This window comes from Triturus cristatus, chromosome 9, assembly GCF_964204655.1.
Source record: "Triturus cristatus chromosome 9, aTriCri1.1, whole genome shotgun sequence".
NCBI classification, from domain to species: Eukaryota; Metazoa; Chordata; class Amphibia; order Caudata; family Salamandridae; genus Triturus; species Triturus cristatus.
Genome location: NC_140592.1, coordinates 730,613,654 through 730,633,474, shown reverse-complemented (window position 1 = coordinate 730,633,474; position 19,821 = coordinate 730,613,654). Strand labels below are relative to the sequence as shown.

Below are 19,821 nucleotides of genomic sequence, written 5' to 3'. Positions count from 1 at the left end.
AACAGGGATGAATGTGATAAAGCAGCGTTCTTGTTGTTTTTAAATGTTGCTAGACAACGAAATCCACTCCAAGTGTTCACAACCGAACTAAACAAGGCTGCCTTCCGAGGACTGCCACACTATAATAAATAATAATCCACATTTTGTAAAGCGCAAACACTCAACCGTAAGGGTCTCTAGGCGCTGGGGGCCGTCGGGAAGACTAAGCAAGCTATTGCCCAGAGTCACATGGTGCTGGGCTGACCTGCCGCCAGCGCTGGGGATCGAACCGTGATCCCCAGATTCCGGAGTCAGTCGCCCTGGCCGCGGCGCCACACCTCTTCCCTCTCACACTAACAGACATGCCAACCTCGGCGCTGGATATGGTCGTACACACCTCCTCCCTGGCCCACACAGCAGCGTGAACAAGCCCACCGCCCCAGCCCAGCACATGGGGGGGAAGCACGCTCCGAGTGGTGCAAACACATCTTTGCGTCTAGCGCTAAAGGAACTGTTGGTAAAAACAACAAAAAATAAGTAAATGTGAATAACAATAAAGGGCAGCGTACATGTGGCCGCGAGGAAAGACAAACACAGGAAGACGGACTTGGGGGATGAGGGGGAGCATTTACTCTATTAATGGAAATAGAAGACAGCCTTAGGCTATAAGGATCATAGATCCCTAGCGTGGCTAAAACTTCTGTGGGAGGAGGAGTTGCATCACCAGTAAGGACTGGGACGCGAAGGACAGAGATTTGGGGGCAAATTAATTGTTAAAAACAAATCTTTAGCAAAACGAAGAATCCTAGGGCTTCAAACTGACTCAGAAACATAAACTTTAATGTTTAAACAGAAAATAAATTAGGAGTCTCCAGCGTCAGTGAATATTAACATGAAAGACACCACACTGGAACAGGTTACAAAATATGATAATTAACCTGAAAATTACATTCTTTTACCTTTGTCCCCTTACAAGTTTTCTCCACTTCACTGCAAGTTAATAGGTAATGTAATGCCCACGGTTGGTCCCAAGTCTACATCTTTTCTGTTCCCAATTGTTTACATGCATGGTTTAACACAAAGATGCCAGGCTCTGCTGAGCAGACGGAGACGAGGGGTATCTCCACCCCATCCCTCACTGGACGGTAACTGCAGAGCACAGAGTCCTGCAACTGCAGGTGTCGAGCTGTGCCACTCCCTGGGCTCTTAGCTGCAGAGATTACACGAGTACCCTTTTAGGTCGTGGCGAACACGTGCTGGAGAGAGCCAAAGGAAGCAACCCGATCGTGACGCAAGATCAGGCCGGGTGGCTCTCGTCACCTAAATACTCATCGTAGTCCTAGTGCACTGGGAGGAGAGAAGCAGAGGCCACAGGAAGCGAAGCACTAGTGACGCAGAGTACAGACCGGCTGGCTCTTGTGGGCGGAAGTCGGCACACCGGCGGTCGGATTCGCATGGGTCACAGTGGTCTTCCGGCTGCTTCAACTCATTGAGAGCAGCAGTGGAAAGGAGGGACACGAAGCAGGTAGATAATTATTCTGTACCAGCAGAACCTCTGTTGGGAATCCAGCAGCGTCCATGTCGGGTCTCGTTCGTTCGACGCGAAAGCGCTGTCCTAGTTTTAACGCACTCTCATTGTTGCAGTTTTGAGCCGGGCAGCGGCTGCAGCAGGTATATGCTGGAGTGCTTTGCGCCTCCTCAACTGCTTGGACCAAGCAGCTATAGCCATGTCAAGCCGGCATCTCCCGGTATCTGTCACACCAAGGCGGACACCCTGTTTGGGTGACGTGTTATGTTATCACGACAAACACTTGTTAGGACCAAGGTGCATGTTACTGCATCAGTCCCGACCTGCATTCTACGTACTGATGGGGCTGCATTTCAGAGTAAATAGTCTTTTCAGAGCAATGTCTATTACACTTAGCTCTCTCGTTTGACAGCCGATTTTACAGTTAATTCACCTCGAAGGTTTAAGATTTGATATCTTAGTGGAACATTCTAACTACATTTGGCTGCAATTTGTTTCATAGAAACAATGACTTATGAGAAGATAGAAAAGCTTAACTAATGGGAAAGGAAGATTCATGGGGGTGGTATAGAAATAATTTATATCATGAGACATGAAAAGGGAATTCGTGGTAAAGAAAATATTAAATAGCGTGTGGGGGCTGGATTACAGAAAGGTATCGGGAAAAATTATTACGAAGCAGATGTAACTAGGTAAAGGAATTATACCAAAAGACGTTCACGTTTTTTGTAGGGCAAACACAGAAAGGATAAAAAGAAATGAATGAGCATGAAGCCACCAGGACAAGTCATGTGGAAGAAGAGAGACCTTAGGAAGTAAAAGATATGAATGGGTCAAGGTAGAGGAAGGGCATATAATAAGAAAAAATGACATTTCATGGACAATGGCTAGCGTCGTTTTGTGTGGTGACTGGGACACACAACGAAAAGATAAAAAAATGCATTCATTTTCTAGTTTAGTACAAAAATAAACCCTGGACAAGGGTAGACAAACAGACGATGCTAAGAATGAAAGGAAGGGAAGTTGTCAACAGATAGAAAATGGTGTATATAGTGATAACGTTGTAGACATTACTTGGGGAAATTAAATAGCACACGAAGAAGAGGAAACTATAATAGAATGTGTATTGTGCTTTACAGCACCCAATTTGCCTCATTGCACGGGGCTGGTGGGTTAAGAAAGATGGAGAAAAGACAATCTGTTGGGGGAAATGAAGTCTTCTTGTAAATTGGGTGGAATTTTCTCAAAGTTAGTTTCTCGTCAGTGTCTTGTAGAAACTGGGGAGTAAACAGGAGATGTAACAGGGAGAGGAGGTAGCAGTGCTTAATTTGTAAACAAATAAGGTACAAACTGTTGCTCAGAAGCCTGTGGCTATCGCTTCAAAGGCTGCCTAGTCTTGATTTCACCTTATGCCTCTTTAATCCAACATCAGACACTCAGTGTGCTCTTTATCTCACTCTTACATGTTCATTTTCATTCCTGCTTTCTCCCTTTGTCACTGATTTTCAGTCATTCTTCCTTCTGCTTTCCCCATATTGTATTTTTTTTCTCTCTCTCATGATTTGCATCAAAGTCTGTTGAGGGAAAATAAGTGCTGGTCCGCGAAAATGAGTGCCAGTCGACACCACCTTCAACCACCAGCTCAGGTTAAGCACTGTGGTAATAAGGGAATGGAAATGGACAATGATCAGGAAGATATAACTTGAAGTAGAAGGTAAAAGTAGCTAAAGATTTTGAGTATATCCAGAGAAATTGGTTGATTCTAGGATGGTTCAAAGGCGGTGGTGACCGTCAATGTTCTGCAGTTGGCTGCTACACTCATCCTATCCTTCTTGTCTGTGCAGGTATTGGGGATCATGGCAGACTTTTCGGCGCTTGAAAGCCTGTTGGAGATGGGATTCTCCCAGAACAGAGTGTAAGGAATTTTTGTGTGCCACTATGCTTGATTTTTGTATATGCCAACACTATGAGTGTCAACCCAAGATCATCGTAACCACTCTGACTCTTTTGAAAAACACGTGAATTACCTTGTCTGCACACATGCCTCCATAACAATAGGGGGTTGCATGTCTTCTTTGAGGCCAGCAGGATATCTCCAACCTGTCCTGAAATAGTGTTGTATGATATGTTCTTACCCTGACTGCACTGTTATTCTTACACCCACTCAGTTTCTCACATTAAAAGGCACGTCTTGGGGTCGTATACTAAATGGGGTGAAAAGTAAAAGATGTGTTTGTACAACACAATCCAATATTAAACCCAAAAACGCTTATTGAATACAAGAAGTAAAATCGATTTACATGCTAAATTCTATGTAGACTTGGTGGCTATGATAGTTCTATATTAAGTATGATCATTTTGTACAGCAGAAGCGGTTCTTTGGCAATGGGATCGACTCATACTGTTACATTTATAAATGGAGATTGAGCAGAGTTGTTCTGCGACAAGTGGGAATAGTTTATCCTGTTCTGGCGTTGGTCTTTGCATTTGGAATGTATCTTTTTTTTTTTTTTTTTTTCGTTCTCTTGTTCGGGACTACCACTGCCAGAATACAATAAAAACAAGAATTGACAAAGCCAATATCTCTTACCTATGCAAGAGCTATTAGCTTTGCCAATGTGTTTTAGCCATATTATACACGAGCGTGGCTGCTGTTCAGCATGGCTAAAAGTTAGTGGCGTAGATGTGAGTGGCGCGGAGTGGCGTAGAGTGGAATGGTGAAGAGTAGAGTGTAATTTATTGGAGTGGCATAGTGTGGAGTCATAGAGTGGCACAGAGAAAAGTGGATTGGTGTAGAGTGCATTGGCGTAGTGTTGTAGAGTGCTGTGGCACTGAATGCAGTGGCATTGAATTCAGTGGTGTAAAATGCAGCATCATGGATGCAGTGGCGTAGATTAAAGTGGTGTATAGTAGAGTGCAGTGGTGCGTCACAGGGTGGCGTAGAATGGTACAGTGGCGTAGAGTTGAGCGATGTAGAGGGCAGTGGCGCAGGGTAGAGTGCAGTAGCGTAGAGTGGTGTACAGTAGCATATAGTGGTGCACAGGAGAGTGCAGTGTCTTAGAGTGGATTAGTGCAGAATAAAGTGGCGTAGAGTTCAGTGGCAGAGAGTGCAGTGTTGCAGATTAGAGTGTCGGAGTGCTGTGGTGTAGAGTGACGTAGAGGTCAGTGGTGTAGTGTATAGTGATACAGATTAGAGTGCAGTGGAGTAGAGTGGCAAAGTGGAGTGGTGCAGGATAGAGTACAGTTGCATAGAGTGTAGTGGTGTACAGTGAAGTGATGTAGAGTGTAGTGATGCAGAGTAGATTAGAGTGGTGCACAGTGGATTGGCACAGAGTGCAGGGACATAGAGTTGAGTGTTACAGAGTAAAGTGCATTGGCGTATAGTGTATTGACATAGAGTGCAGTGGCGTAGAGTGCTTTGTTGCTGAGTGGCATAGAGTACAGTGACGTAGAGTGGAGTTGTGCAGAGAAGATTGGTGTGGCTTAGACTGGAGTGGTGTAGAGTGCAGTGGTGTAGAGTGGTGAAGAGTACATATTTTCCTAAATGCTTGTTTAATCTGTAGGCTGTGTTTTGTCTTCTCTTTGATTTATGCATGAAATTTCTCCTTAAAGTTAACCTGATGTCATATGTAGTGTTAAACACAATAAATACACTGATCAAAACGTCCCTTCTTTGTAGCATTTCACTGTTATTCAATATCCCAACATATGAAGAATGATATGGCTTCACTTGTATTCGAACCTGCAGCTTGCAAATCACAGGAGATTCAAGCAGCGAACGTTTAACTTGGGGAGCCATCTTGCTGGACAGATATCCAGACGTAGAGACATCAGCATCTACACTTTTGCTGTCATTTATATTCCATAGTGTACCTGTGAGGAGAAGCTGAACTTGGCAACCCTTGGAATTTCCAAGCATAAAGGCCAATTGAAGAGTTAAAGCTGGAGCTAATTGTATTTTCCATGTGTTAACTCCTGCAACTGTGCAAAATGTCTAGACAGGCTTCATACTTCTGTGGAAACCGAAGATAAATGGTGCTGTAAAACCCTGATGAGCGGCTGCTTCACTGTGACTGATTGAGCAGAGAAGAGGCGGCGACACCTCTGTGTTGTAGATACGGATTGCAACCTAGGCCCCTAACTTCTATAGTGACATCTGTGTATTTTTTCATTCTACTTACAGCCCCGGCCATTGCAAATGCCAACATTTTTATCAATGTGGGCAAAGAGAGTGCCATTTGAGAAGCTAATGCTGGGATCACTGTGTTAGGCATGCTTCAGAGCTGCTGCGAACACTCGGAAACACGCTCTCACTTTGAAGTCAGCCGAAAGCAAAATAAACATCTGGCTCTCTCGAAGACACATCCTGACATTTGACCGCTGTCTTTGAATGCACAGTAAATGTGAAGAGATAAGAACAAGATTTACATGCCTGTTTACAGATGAGAAGCTCTCGGAAGGATACTGGTAAATAAGGTTTTGGCATGGGAGGGATAAAGTGAACCTGGAGAGCTAAGCCAACAAAAGGGAAGCAAGAAAATGTTAGTTACAAACCACAAAGCCAATGGCAAGCAACGGACAGTATGCATTCCCAGGTCAACTTTCGGAAACTCCCCAAGATGTCTTTCGCATACCACACAGCTGCGCTGTCTGGTAGGTTGCGACCTAAAAACAAGACCAGCTACTTACGTCTGGGATGGGATGACATGAGATTTTTGATCCTGTAGAAGGGAATGTAGGGCAGCATTTGCAAACATAATATCGGCAATACAAGAATCAAGAAAAGATGCTGCACCTTGACCATGCAGATGGATTGATTCCGCTGAGGGGAGCACTCACTCCTGTACCTGGGAATAACCCTAACCAAAGATGTAGAATTCATTAATGATGCCAATATCCCACCCTTATAAGACGTTCTATTTAAAGATTGATATCGCGGGGGGAAATTTGGAAATATCATGGTTCGGTAGCATAAAAATAAACTTCTTGCCTCGTTTCTATATGTTCTCCGAGCACTTCCACTTCGTTGCCCCACTCCTGGCTATTGCACACATCCAACAGAAACTCCTCACCTTTGTCTGGGGCGATAAATCATCAAGAGTTTCGAGATGTACCATGTTTAAGAAGGCGGCCGAATGGAGCCTGGTAGTCCTTGATATCGCCAATTATATATGGATGGCTCAACAGCTCCCAGCCCTAGATTGGCATTGGTTTCCCCACACACCGCTTAGTGTAGCGGTAGAACCACAATGCATTGAGACCCGTTTGGCTACCACTTAAACACCGACCGAAACCAACTACAACACTTCTCTCCACAGCAATTCTCCTAGGTCATTGGGAATCAACGACCTGCACTCGCGAACGGACTTCTTCCTGTCCCCCATAACTCCGGTCAGTCACAACCCTGGGTTCTTGCCAAGTCGGCAGGACCCAGTCTTTTTGCGATGGAATGAAGGGAGCACAACACGACTGGGAGACTTCTATACAGATAGAACACTGGTGGACAGGGTCGGTTGTGTAGAACACTTTCAACTCCAGCCGCACAACGAATTCAGACTGACCCAAGTATCACACTGGTTGAGGGATGGTTATATTCAAACTAAAGCTCACAGAGAAAAGACACAGTGCGAACAGCTATTTCACAACAAAACAATAAAAAAAAGAAACTTCACTCCTATATACAACTCTGAACCAATCACCTAGGGGACTACCCCCTGCCTACACTTCTGTGTGGAATAGAAACCGGGGCCAATACATTTCGAAAGTCGAGTGGTGACTAATATGGACTAAGGCGGCAAAGTCGTCCATATGTGTACAGTATAAGGACAATACATACAAACTTAGCCAGATGGTACGTCACGTCAGCTGGATTAAAGGCAATTATGGGTGGATCAGACCTCTTTTGGAGGGGTTGCAAGGAAAGAGGTGAAAGGATACACTTGTGGTGAATATGCCCCATGACCATTACTTATTGAGGGGTGATAACACAAGAGGTAGAGGCGATCACGAATGTGAAAGTCAGCATGGGTCCCCTTTTTTTACTGGGGGCCCCAGGGGAAAACTCGGTATACCTGTTGATGACCCTATCTGGTAAAAGCCTAAGCCACTTACTTCTAGCGGCTCACTTAACAATGGCACCATTTTGGAAATCGGTCCTGCCCGCCCCACTCCATGTCTGGTGGTCTACGGTTTGGTTGGTTTATGCAAATCAAGAATGTATGGCACATGATAACCCACACACATTTGAGAAAACATGGGCACCGTTTCAAACCTACATGAAGACAGAAAATAGATACATGGGTGAACCCATTAGCAGACAACCTATCCTTCAATGCTCAGGATTGGACGATATGCCCTCGGCTCTAGAAACAGACAGCTCTGAGGGCGACCGTGACACCTAACAAACCCCTAAACCTATCACAACACACATGCTAGGGGTACAAAGCCCACTCAGCACTATTATCCAGGACCTGGGGTGATCCTATATACTCGTCATTCACCCTGTAAATTTACTACTGTTGGTAATGAGTATTTGTGACAAAGGAGAATTAACTCAATGTACTGTTGATTTGTATCCATAGCTTTGTGATATTCTACTGATATTCTATGCTAGGAACCTGTGGAAATAAATAAAAGTTAAAAAAATAAATCAAAGAATGCAGTCTAGCAATATGAAAATCAATTTTAACTCGCACAGGGAAAAAGGAGGAAATTAGGCTCTAGTGCAAGTGAAATACAGAGTTAAGACAAAGAAGACTTGGAAACAGGGACCAGCAAACTAACCCCGATTCCTGTCTTGAAGTTAATGGTTCTGTAAACACTGTTGAATATCTCTTTTCCCCCTAGATCACTAATGCTTTGAAGCCCTCTGGCCTGTGGATTGTCTTCCCACAGTGCTGATTCAGTGACTGCACATTCTTTTCTTCTTTTCTGCTCCTGGAAAGCTTGGTGGTAGAGGGGAAATTGAATGCTAGTACATTAACATGACTCAAATCCTCCCAGGTTCTATCTTTTTATGTAACTTTCACTTTTCCGCTTTCTTCACAGAGAGAAAGCTTTGGCTCTGACAGGAAACCAAGGCATTGAGCGTGCAATGGACTGGTAGGTGTACCTTAATAATTGCAGGCTTAGTCCTCGAAGAAATGTTGGGTTTTCTGGTTCTTGCAGCTAACTTCTTGGCTGCTTATCATTCATGTTTCTCCGTTATCAATAGGCTGATGGAACATGAGACTGACCCTGACATTGATGAGCCCTACGTCCCTCCTGAGGGCAACGTTTTAGGCACACAAGAGCCACCAGAAGGCCACATACCAGAGGCAATGGATGCCATATCAGGTGAGATGTAATTTCGGAGGTACCTGTCCTCTTTGGGATGTCCTCGTGAAATGCCAGACTTGTGGAAAGGTTCAGTACTCCATTCTTAATATAAGAAGGCCATTCATGGGGAACCAGAAATCTATCACTTAATTGCTCTCATCGATGTGTATGCTTAAGCTCATGCAAGGATTCTCCTTAAATAATCGCAGTATTTGGGAATAAAAGCCATCTTTTACCTTTTTGTATAGGTTTCTGTACACATTATGGGGCTGTTGATAATATGACACTTTCAATAATGGGGGTATTATTCAATTCACATCATCAAAGAGTGAATGGTTGCTTGATTTGTTGATCGGAGCCACTCCTTGATGGTGTGGCTAGTGCTTAGCTTCGAGGCAAGCTTTCTTCATGTTGTGTTTCACCAGCTTTAAGAGATCTTCTATCATTGTATCTAGGGACTTGGGAATATTAAGCATTAGGGTGCTGAAGCCGAGAGGCCTTTTAGCACCTTGTCTCAGCTTCTATATAGCTGATCTGAGTACTTTTTTTGTACAGAAATAGATTTGGTTAATGGGTAATAATTGATCACACTCGTGTTGGCTTACTTTGAGTCCCAAAGTTAGATGTCTGTAATACAGCATTTTGGTGGCTAATCAGCAGGACCAAAATCCTGATCTTTATTAGAGGCCTAAGGCATTTGGTCAGGTAGCATTAAAGCATTTATTGAAGTTGGCATTTAGGCAATGATTAACTGTGCTCCGTATCTCCATATAACTACCTTGGTGGCTTGCTAATTGCGATGGGCGCATTGATACTTCATAAAACAACTTTAAAAATCGAAAGTGCCTCTTAAACATTTGATTTTTTTTTTGGTTAAATGGCGAGTTTATAAGTTCATTGACAACTATGATTATCTTATAGGTAATACAATCTAAATTTTCCATCATTTTATTTGCAGGGTGAAATTTCCTAGGAGGGTGGCCTTTTAGTAGATTTTCCAAAGTGTTGCACATTGAGAAGAATGGATGGCTTTTCCTCCTCAAGTAGCCTGGGAAAGATATTGTACAATTAGTTGCCGCTAATTGCATCACTAGGAGTCCTTTCCCGCTTTGGTTCATTTCTTTGTGGGGTCGCTGTGACTCCTAGACACCAACAGTTAACCCATAAAAAAAAACCCTCACCCAACCTCCTCCTGTACATACAAAATACACAGCATATCAGTTGTCCTGGTACACAAGAGGAAGGAAAGTAATAAATAAAAGTGAGAAAGTACTCGTAGTAATGCAATTACTGGTAATTGAAGCATTACCTTGTTTTCCTCTTGCTTTGCTTCATTACTTTGTGATATCTACTGCAGCAGAATAAAAACCAGGACAACTGATTGTGTATGCCCAGAATTTAATAGAACAGTTTTATCCTCCCCTTTTCCCTCCACAGAGCAAACGACCTTTGATCTAAGAGATCTTAATGTCCACTTCTTGCATAATTCTGTAATGCTTCACAAAAGTGGAAGGAGTCACCCAGGTTGCAGCTTTGCATATTTCTGCTATTGTAGCTCTCTGCTCTTGTGCTAAAGTAGCTAACATTTCCCTTGTTGACTTACCCTGGACCCCCAGATGGGAAGGGACCTGTAGGAGAGTAGGATCTGCACTTATGTTGCCCCCAATTTTTTTCTGATGTTAACACTGGTTTCTGGCTATAGTCTGGCTGGGTCCCTGCTAATCAGGGCCCCAATCTCTCTCTTCTCTATAAACAACTTTGAGTGCATACTAGATGCACTAGTGATAGGATACTGTGGTACCTTATGAGCCCCTAGTATATTGTACCTTAGGTACCAAGGGCATAGGTACTTCACAGGCCCACCTGGGGCTGAAGCATGTATTATGCCACCCCAGGGAAGCAGACAAAATCTGACACCACAGGTCTGCTATTGCAACCTGGGTGAGGTGGTGTTAGCACTCCTCACAGAGGTATAGCTTCCTATATCTCACCATACACACACATATAAACCTATCAGTCACCCCTAAGGCAGGCCCTATCAATCCTGAGGGCAGGGTGATTGGTTTACAATGTGAGGGGGTGCCTCTGCATGAGCAAGGCCCCTCTGCAGCTGGCAGAGTCTATTCTTTGTGGCTGTTTGTGGATGCGGTTAAACCACATACTCTTAAGTGCATTATAACCTCCCGGTAAATGCTAACTTTGGAATGACTGCATCAAAACATGTCGTGTTTGGTGTCAAACAACTTGGAATCATACCCCCACACCAGTAACTGATGTGGGAGTATGATCCCACCCTTCTAGAGGGGACAGCATGTACCCACTGTAGAAATCTGAAAGAGCCCTGGCATCACAAAATGGATGCCACCAGCACAGACACTGGGCTGCCCTCCTGCTGCTGACTGAAACTCGCAGCGGAGGAGGCCCAACAATAGGCATCCTGTCACAGGGAGGTGTCACCACCTTCCAGACAGGATTTGGTGCATTGAGGCTGGGTGGGTGCACTCCTAGAGTGCTTTGAAGTCCTGCACTGGGGGAGCAGTAGGCTCCTCTGTGCATATGCCAGCTCAAACCGGTTCAGGGGCTACCTGTCCCTGCTCTGGCGTGAAACTGGACAAAGGGAAGTGGGTGTAACCACCCCCTACCCTGACCCTCCCAGAGGAGTGGTCATAGAGCTAGTCCCTCCCTTTCTTTTAGTATAAGATAGGGAAACCTTGCCATTGCATGTTAGATATCCCTGGACGACGCTTTACAAGAAGAATCCTGGTCCTTCGACGTTCCACTACCTTTGGAAGACGGAAGAATCTCCCTTGGAGTCAAGTAGTGACTCCCCTGCTTGGCAGGCACCAAAACGTTGAATCAACGGTCGCAAACTTTCCCGCTCCCGCTGGAGCCCGAAGTCCCTGCAGCCCCGGAAGCGGATCTCCTGACTTCTTGACGGCCATTGTGAGTCCCCAGCAGAGCTGAGGCGAGTGAACCCCACGAGTGACGAGGAACAGCAATACCCGGGTACCGTGCACTATTGTTGAGTGCAACCCCTTCACGACGTTCTACGAACTTGTGCATTGAACTATTTGTGGCCCAAGCCTCCAGCAGGTTGTGCACCGAAAATCAGAGGCCTACCCCGTCCTGAGTGACCGTGGGCTCCTGTAAAGCATTTCCTCACAAGGCGTCTTTGCGGTCCCTTGCCCGTTGGCTTGTGGGTCCTCTGAAGACTTTCTGATCGAACCGAAGGGCTCCCCTGGTTGCTGCAGGCCTGCCCTTACTTACCCTTGCTGGGTGAGTCCCTCAGACCTTGCTGGTCTGCACCATTGACTTAATTCACTTTCCACGAGACTTGCTGTTGCCAAGGCTTGTTGGCTCCAATCCGGTTGCCGACACCTCAGTAAGCTGCAGACTTTGTGGAACACTCCGAATCCAGCTGCTGGTCATCGTCGATGCCTCCTGGTCCTCGTGAGTGAAGAGTCAAAACACCCTTGATCACCTGAAATCACCCGACTTCCGTGGGCATCCATCTTCCTGGCCCCGGGTCACTGGCAAGTGACTGTGAACACTGTCCCTTCTGCTTTCAGGTCATCTTCATCTTGAATCCAGCCTTGGATTCCACCGGACACTTCTTCAGTCTTCGCAAGCAGCAAATCTTCTTTGGCTTCATAGAAAACAGCAACACGACCCGACACCAAAAGACACCTATGCACCCGGCTTCCCTGGGTGAGGTAACTCGTGCACTCCGGTGCCCTAGTGTGTGTTGGCCCTCGAATTACTTATCTTGTAAGTGGCTTGCTTGTAGACTTCCTCGAAGTACCCTAAAACGTTAAAAATCCAACCGCGACTTGCTCCATTGAAATCAATAGGGAACCCGCGGCTGTGTTCTCGCACTGCACGCGTCTCCCGTGGGTCTTTTACTTACCTGCCTTGGGTGGATTAGTGAAGCCCCAGCGATTCTACAGGCCCTAGGCCTTGTCCCTCTGCAAGTCGACTTTCCTAAACCTCTTTTTTAGTATATGGTCTGGTACGCCCCTACGGCCCCAGCCATATTTATGCTTAACTGATTGTGAAACGTTGACATTTGAATGTGTTCCTGACTTCTAATCTCATAAAGAGATTAGTAGAGTGTGTCTAGAAATAAATACATATATATTTGATAAATATACCTGTGTGGTGTCCTTTCATTTGGTAATTCAGGAGATTATAAGGTAAAACAAGCTGCTTTACATTCCTCAGAGACTTAGCCTGAAGGCTGCTGTCCACAGCTACCAATAGGATAGCTTTCTTTAAAAGGTTGTCTTAAACCTATCTACCATAAGAGTCAAATTGGACTGGTGTAAGGTGGCCACTATAACTAGTGACCAGCATATGCCTGGCCAACTTCTCACAGGACCCATGTTCCCTACCCTTCCGCTCCAAAACCACCGAGATCATCTACGGCGTCCCACAGGGATCCTCCCTCAGCCCGACGCTGTTCAATAGCTACATGGCCCCCCTCGCCCACGTCGCACGACAACACAACCTCAATATCATCTCCTACGCCGACGACACCCAGATGATCATATCCCTCACCGAAGATCCCCACACCGCCAAAGCTAACCTCCACAGAGGAATGAAGGCCGTAGCCGACTGGATGAAGGACAGCAGACTGAAGCTGAACTCAGACAAGACCGAGGTCCTCATTCTCTGACCCACCCCATCAGCCTGGGACGACTCTTGGTGGCCCACGTCACTAGCCACAGCCCCGGAACCCACGGACCACGCACGCAACCTGGGGGTCATCCTCGACTCCACTCTCTCCATGACCAGGCAAGTCAACGCCGTCTCCGCGTCCTGCTTCAACACTCGCCGTATGCTCCGCAGGATCTTCAAATGGATCCCCCTCGACACGAGAAAAACCGTTACCCAGGCCCTCATCACCAACAGACTCGACTACGGGACTCTACTCAGGAACTACAAACAAGCTCCTGAGACGACTCCAACACATCCAGAACGCCACGGCCCGACTCATCCTCGACGTCCCCCGCTGCAGCCACATCACACTCCACCTGAGAGGCCTGCACTGGCTCCCCGTCAACAAAAGGATCACCTTCAAGCTCCTGATCCACGCACACAAAGCACTGCACAACACCGGACCCACCTACCTCAACAACCGAATCAGCTTCCACACCCCCACCCGAAGCCCCCGCTCAGCCAACCTCGCCCTCGCCACAGTCCCTCACATCCGAAAAACCACCGCAGGCGGCAGATCCTCGCCGGCAAGACCTGAAACACTCTCCCCACCATCCTACGACAGACCCATGACCTGCTGGCCTTCAGAAGACTCCTCAAGACCTGGCTCTTCGACCAGTAGCACCTTCCCCCCCCCCCCCCCCCCCCCCCCAGCGCCTTGAGACCCTCTCGGGTATGTAGCGCGCTTTACAAATGCAGTGATTGATTGATAGACCAAAGCAATCAACAAATTGATCTACCTAGTAAGGGTCTGAATTGTAAATTTTGCGCCCCTCTTGGCCAAATTACAGTGTGGCAACAAGCAGCATTTCATGGGAGACATAAAATAGAAAAAACGTGGCTTAAACTCCACCAGTCAACAAATTGCTTTTAAATTTAATTAGCTTAAATACGAATCTACACCCAGCAGCAGCAACCCCCTGCATTTGGATACCCTTATGGGTAATAAGCAGCACTCTACAAATCCAGTTTCATTGATAAATGTCTTTCTGGTGCAATGCTAAGAGATAACCGAGACTAACTCCGCTCTCTAAGCTTTGTCATTGCCCAGTGATAGAAATGCTCAAATGTCATAAATATATGGGGGAATCAAGGCGATCTACGTTATCTCAAGGCCTTTTGCCTGCTGCCCGCTGGAACGCCTCACTGCTTCGTTGTGGATTCCTCTCTCCTGTGAGCCAGTTGCCTGAGCTTGCACCACACGTCTCTGTTGACCTGAAAGTGCAGGGAGTAGTTGTCAACAGCCTGACCCCGTTGCACTTGCTGGCTTCGGGGACCGCCTTACCAATGCAGTGCACACAGCCTGAGGTGGTCCTTACTCCCTGAGATTCTCCGCCGGGCCTGCAAGCAGAGTCTTTCCTCTCCCAAATCCTGGGTGAATGCTGCAGCTGCTACTCCACAGTTGGCTGACGAAGTGTGTCTGGGACATGACGAAAACAGGAGTAGGCGGGGGAGGGTTTTTAACATTTAATTAATTCGTTTTTGGTATCTGGGAGGTGCAGTAGACTCACAAAGTAATAAATCAAAGCGAGTGAACGATTGGATAATGAATTGGAGTTTGATTTTCTTAGGCAGACTTTTGTGACAAATGCTGTCTTTACAAACCTTTGTCCTAGGCCTTGAGGGGCAGCTGCTGGATCTCTTTAATCTATTCTTTGGCAAGTGATTGGAAGCTAGAATTAATTCATGTGGCAAAATATGTTGTTTAGAATTATGGAAATCCATAATCCTAGTGAGAAATAGGGTCTAAGGGAAAGATGTATTTATAGACCTGCCCAGATTCCAATCCCCTACAAATAGACTATACACACAAAACAAGAACTGGGGGTCTAATGACAAACAGCACAAAAGTGATGAAAAGAACTAAATTTTAGTGCATCAAACCAAGCCTAGAGCAGAGCATGGATTACCATCAATCTTACTCAAAGGACGGAGCGAATGGTGAGAGAAAAGTAGCTCTCTTGATCATTTATATCATCTTGTGATCCAACTATTGGCAGAGGTGTGTCCCTTGATCATGGAGACTGCCTCGCTAGCTTAAAGCTCTATTGCTCGATCGGGCTGATGAATGTTAGCCAGAAAAAAGCCAGATGCAAAAATTGTAATGATCAAGGATAGTAATCCTGTGAAGTGCAGTGCAAAGAAAAGGAAACAGTGAGGACTAACAAAGGTTGTGTAGAGAGAATAAACCTTAATATTCCAAGTGCTCTGCACACCTTGATTAAAAGAGTGTAACAAAGTTATAGCAGTGCTTCCAAGTGGCTGCTATATGAAGGTCAACATGTTTCAGCCATCCGGGTATACTACCCACGGCTTTCTTCAGGACCTATGTTTCTCTAAAGCATGCTACTGCAAATAATTAATACACTTCTGAACGTGAAATGTAACCACACATATTCATCATGTGTGGAGTTAAACAAGGTTGAAATGAATACGACCTTAAGCAATCTTAATCCTCTAGATCGCAGGGTGCAATCATCACCCCACGGAGCCTCCCACCCTGCTCGGTTATTCCTGGGGCAACGACGGACAGAGCGGGGCCTCCTACACCCGAGCCAGGTTCCAGGGTAGGTGAGGTACAATCCCAGATTACGTGGGGTGATGATTGCACCCTGCGATCTAGAGGATTAAGATTGCTTAAGGTCGTATTCATTTCAACCTTGTTTAACTCCACACATGATGAATATGTGTGGTTACATTTCACGTTCAGAAGTGTATTAATTATTTGCAGTAGCATGCTTTAGAGAAACATAGGTCCTGAAGAAAGCCGTGGGTAGTATACCCGGATGGCTGAAACATGTTGACCTTCATATAGCAGCCACTTGGAAGCACTGCTATAACTTTGTTACACTCTTTTAATCAAGGTGTGCAGAGCACTTGGAATATTAAGGTTTATTCTCTCTACACAACCTTTTTTAGTCCTCACTGTTTCCTTTTCTTTGCACTGCACTTCACAGGATTACTATCCTTGATCATTACAATTTTTGCATCTGGCTTTTTTCTGGCTAACATTCATCAGCCCGATCGAGCAATAGAGCTTTAAGCTAGCGAGGCAGTCTCCATGATCAAGGGACACACCTCTGCCAATAGTTGGATCACCAGATGATATAAATGATCAAGAGAGCTACTTTTCTCTCACCATTCGCTCCGTCCTTTGAGTAAGATTGATGGTAATCCATGCTCTGCTCTAGGCTTGGTTTGATGCACTAAAATTTAGTTATTTTCATCACTTTTGTGCTGTTTGTCATTAGACCCCCAGTTCTTGTTTTGTGTGTATAGAATTATGGAAACTCAGTCTTCAAAGTGTATTGGGGCAACAGTTGATCACTAAATCTAGTAAACCAGATTAGCTTGAATTGTCAAATATTTAGATTATATTCCTAATTCTCATATTCCTGGCACAGTGCATGGTTACCCTTATTCTGCTGTGATTTATGAAAGAAATAGAAAGTGCACCAGAAAGAAGTCCAATTGCAATATACACTTTAAATAATCTCCTTTATTCTTTTCTCCAAAATAGAAAATGTTAAAATCCGGCCAACGCGTTTCGTTCCAATGCTTGGAACTTTATCAGGGCTGAAATCAATCACATAAAACAGAACATAAGCACAATATACAACCAAATGTTACAAAACATCCACAAAGAACAAAAACATTACATATGACTACCACATATAATCACATAAAGACATTAACAGACATTTATTCTGCAGTTAATTGAAGCATTAAACACAAGATCATTCCATTTTCTTATTTATTCTGCTACCAGTAGAATTTAGAAGCAATCAGTAAAGTGTTCCTATTACGCTTGTAGACCAGGTGTCTCCAACCTTTTCTGTAACTAGAGCTGCTTGTACTAAAGGAAAGTCCTCCCGAGCTACTAGCCAATTTTGTCACTATATAATAGTGACCACATATCTTATCATTACACTGTCACCTCCTAAAGCAGGATCATCAGTAGGGACTTCTCAGAAATTTCAAGTGAGGTTACCAGCAGAAATGCCGGGAAAAATCTTATTAAATGCGTTCACCAAACTAATGAATTAACAGCCAAAGCATCACATGCTCTCTGACGCAAAGGACATAACCACAGCACTCAGCTTGAATTATCATCCACGTGTTAACTTTAAATGTGTCTGTAATTGCAGCCTTTTTTCTACTTCATCAGAAAATCAGTGTGTGAAAATGCACATATTTTTCTAATAAATACCAGTTTTCATTTTTGGAAAACAAACTGAAATTTCCAGAAGAAAACCCTCTTCAGAAATAAATGTAATTTTGCCTTAAAAATATTAGTTTTCATTTTTAGGTAATACAGTCCTCAAGTATGTCATTTTCTTCTAGTACTTACATATACAAGTTCCTCACATAGACTGATTCTGCTTCAAATGACCAGGTCTTACAATCATAGGCCATGGATGCTCACCATAATACCTATTAGAACATATGAATGTTGAGGGTCCATTGAAGAAAATGGAGCAGCAGTGCCTATAAACACTGATATAGGCCCGCGGCTCTCAACATCACAATGTCTTAATACACAGCCTCTCCCTTTCCTCTGCCTCTCCAATATATTTGAATTGGGTAGAGGAAAGCGAAAGGCCGAACCTGTGCAGCAGGGCATTTGTGTGTCTTTTTCCACTACCCCCATCCTTCCATAACTCACCATGTCACTGTAGCCTCAGAAGGAGCTTCTGGGTCGCTTTGGCTCGGATGAACAATGAAAAGCAGTTTAGCTGAGCCCAGGGACAACTTGTGGCCCACTTCAGCCTCTTTTCCTTTCTGTGCCTGTTTAACAGCTAACAGCGCTGCTATTTTCTGTTGAACAGTCACAGAAACAAATGTGAAAAAAAGCTTTTGAGCCTCAGGTGGGTTTCAGTTCCCTCAGGTTCCAAGAGGCCTTTGTGTTTTTTGTATTTTTAGGTCTCGGCTGCGAAAGGCTGCGCTTGCGCAGTCTCGCTCCGAGATTTAATGAGTTGGAGTGACTTTGAGAAGAGGGGCTTGCACCCGCCCCTCTTCTCTCCTGTTCTCCATTGGCTGGCCTCTTAAATGCTGGCCAGCCACTGGAGAAGAGGTCCAGTCACTCCGTTGAAGCCCCGTCCTTTTCGGATCGGGGGGCGTGTTTTTTGCGAGAAGTCTCAGGGAGGAGACAACAGCAAAACACGCCCCCCAATCCGAAAAGGACGCTCCCTTCCTCCGAGGCATTTTCTGCTGTGCCTCGGAGAAAGGCGGTGGTGTCCCGGCGTTGCTCCCTCACCTGATCTCTTTATTCGGATTCAGCTGTTTGTGTGCTTGCTTTGGTGCGCGCTGATGCGTGCCGGAGTGAGCTGTCCTATCTGGGTGATTTACGCCTCTCTAATCCTCGGGCGCGGGTCTCCTTTATAAATATCACTCTGGACGGCAGGCAATATGCCGCGGTAATTAGTGCATTTAAAGCAGGTCTGTGCTTTGAAGTGCCCGTCCTGCCTGGACGGGTGTGATGGGACCACCTTCATGGCTCTGTCTGCCCAGCGAAGGCACAAGACATACCCCTGTTTCACTGTCCTCAGAAAGCTGTCCACTCCGCTCACTCTGCACGCCTCGCCCCCGCAGCTCCCCTGCATGCCTGGGAGAGAGGGCGGCCCCAGCAAACCCCTGCATTCCTCCAGCGCACTTCAAAGGCGCGAGGCAGGTACATCCGCTGCGCTCGAGATCGGCTCCAGTTCCAGCAGGCCCCGGGACGCTGGCAAACAGTTGTTCATAAAGGCCTGAAAGGAAAAACTGAAGTGTTACAAGCTAAGCAAACACACGGAGCCGATAGCAGTGCAAGTATTCACTTCAGATGTTCCTGTCCAGCGACCACATGAAAGAAGCGGAATAAAGCTCGCCAGCAGTAAAAGGGAAAACTAGAGCACGCACTTTAAATAAACGAAACGAGGGAGCAGTTTGTAAATGGCCTCTGTGGCTGTAAATCAAATATATCTGTCCTTTGGTAACGTTGGTGATGCCTCGTGCAGCGCCGCAGCGGTTCACTGTTGACTTGTTTAGGATAATAAACGTATTTAACCAGTGAATGCAACATCTATCCCCTCAGGAAACATTTAGGAAAGATTTGTGAAGAAAATACTCGTCAATGTTTTTGCAAAAACCACAGAAAATATTACTTAATACAACTTATTTGCGAGTCCAGGTAGAGTATTCAAGAAGGTGCTCTGACGGGGGTCACTCGGCGCAGAATGGGTGAATAAGGGACAAGTACAGATGAGGGAGACTCATGACTCTTGATTCCAAGAGCTATTTTC

General features: G+C 45.4%; 1 protein-coding gene across 1 annotated transcript in view; it reads left to right on the top strand.

Annotated features, from left to right (window-relative positions):
- Positions 1–1,314: 1,314 nt before the first annotated feature.
- UBXN1 (UBX domain protein 1) overlaps positions 1,315–19,821 on the top strand; it is a 91,794-nt gene continuing 73,287 nt past the window's right edge. The window contains exons 1-4 of the mRNA XM_085625941.1: positions 1,315–1,504; positions 3,352–3,422; positions 8,555–8,608; positions 8,721–8,842. Coding sequence (XP_085482067.1) covers positions 3,364–3,422; positions 8,555–8,608; positions 8,721–8,842 — 235 coding nt within the window. The 5' untranslated portion in view covers positions 1,315–1,504; positions 3,352–3,363. The remainder of the gene's footprint in view (positions 1,505–3,351; positions 3,423–8,554; positions 8,609–8,720; positions 8,843–19,821) is intronic.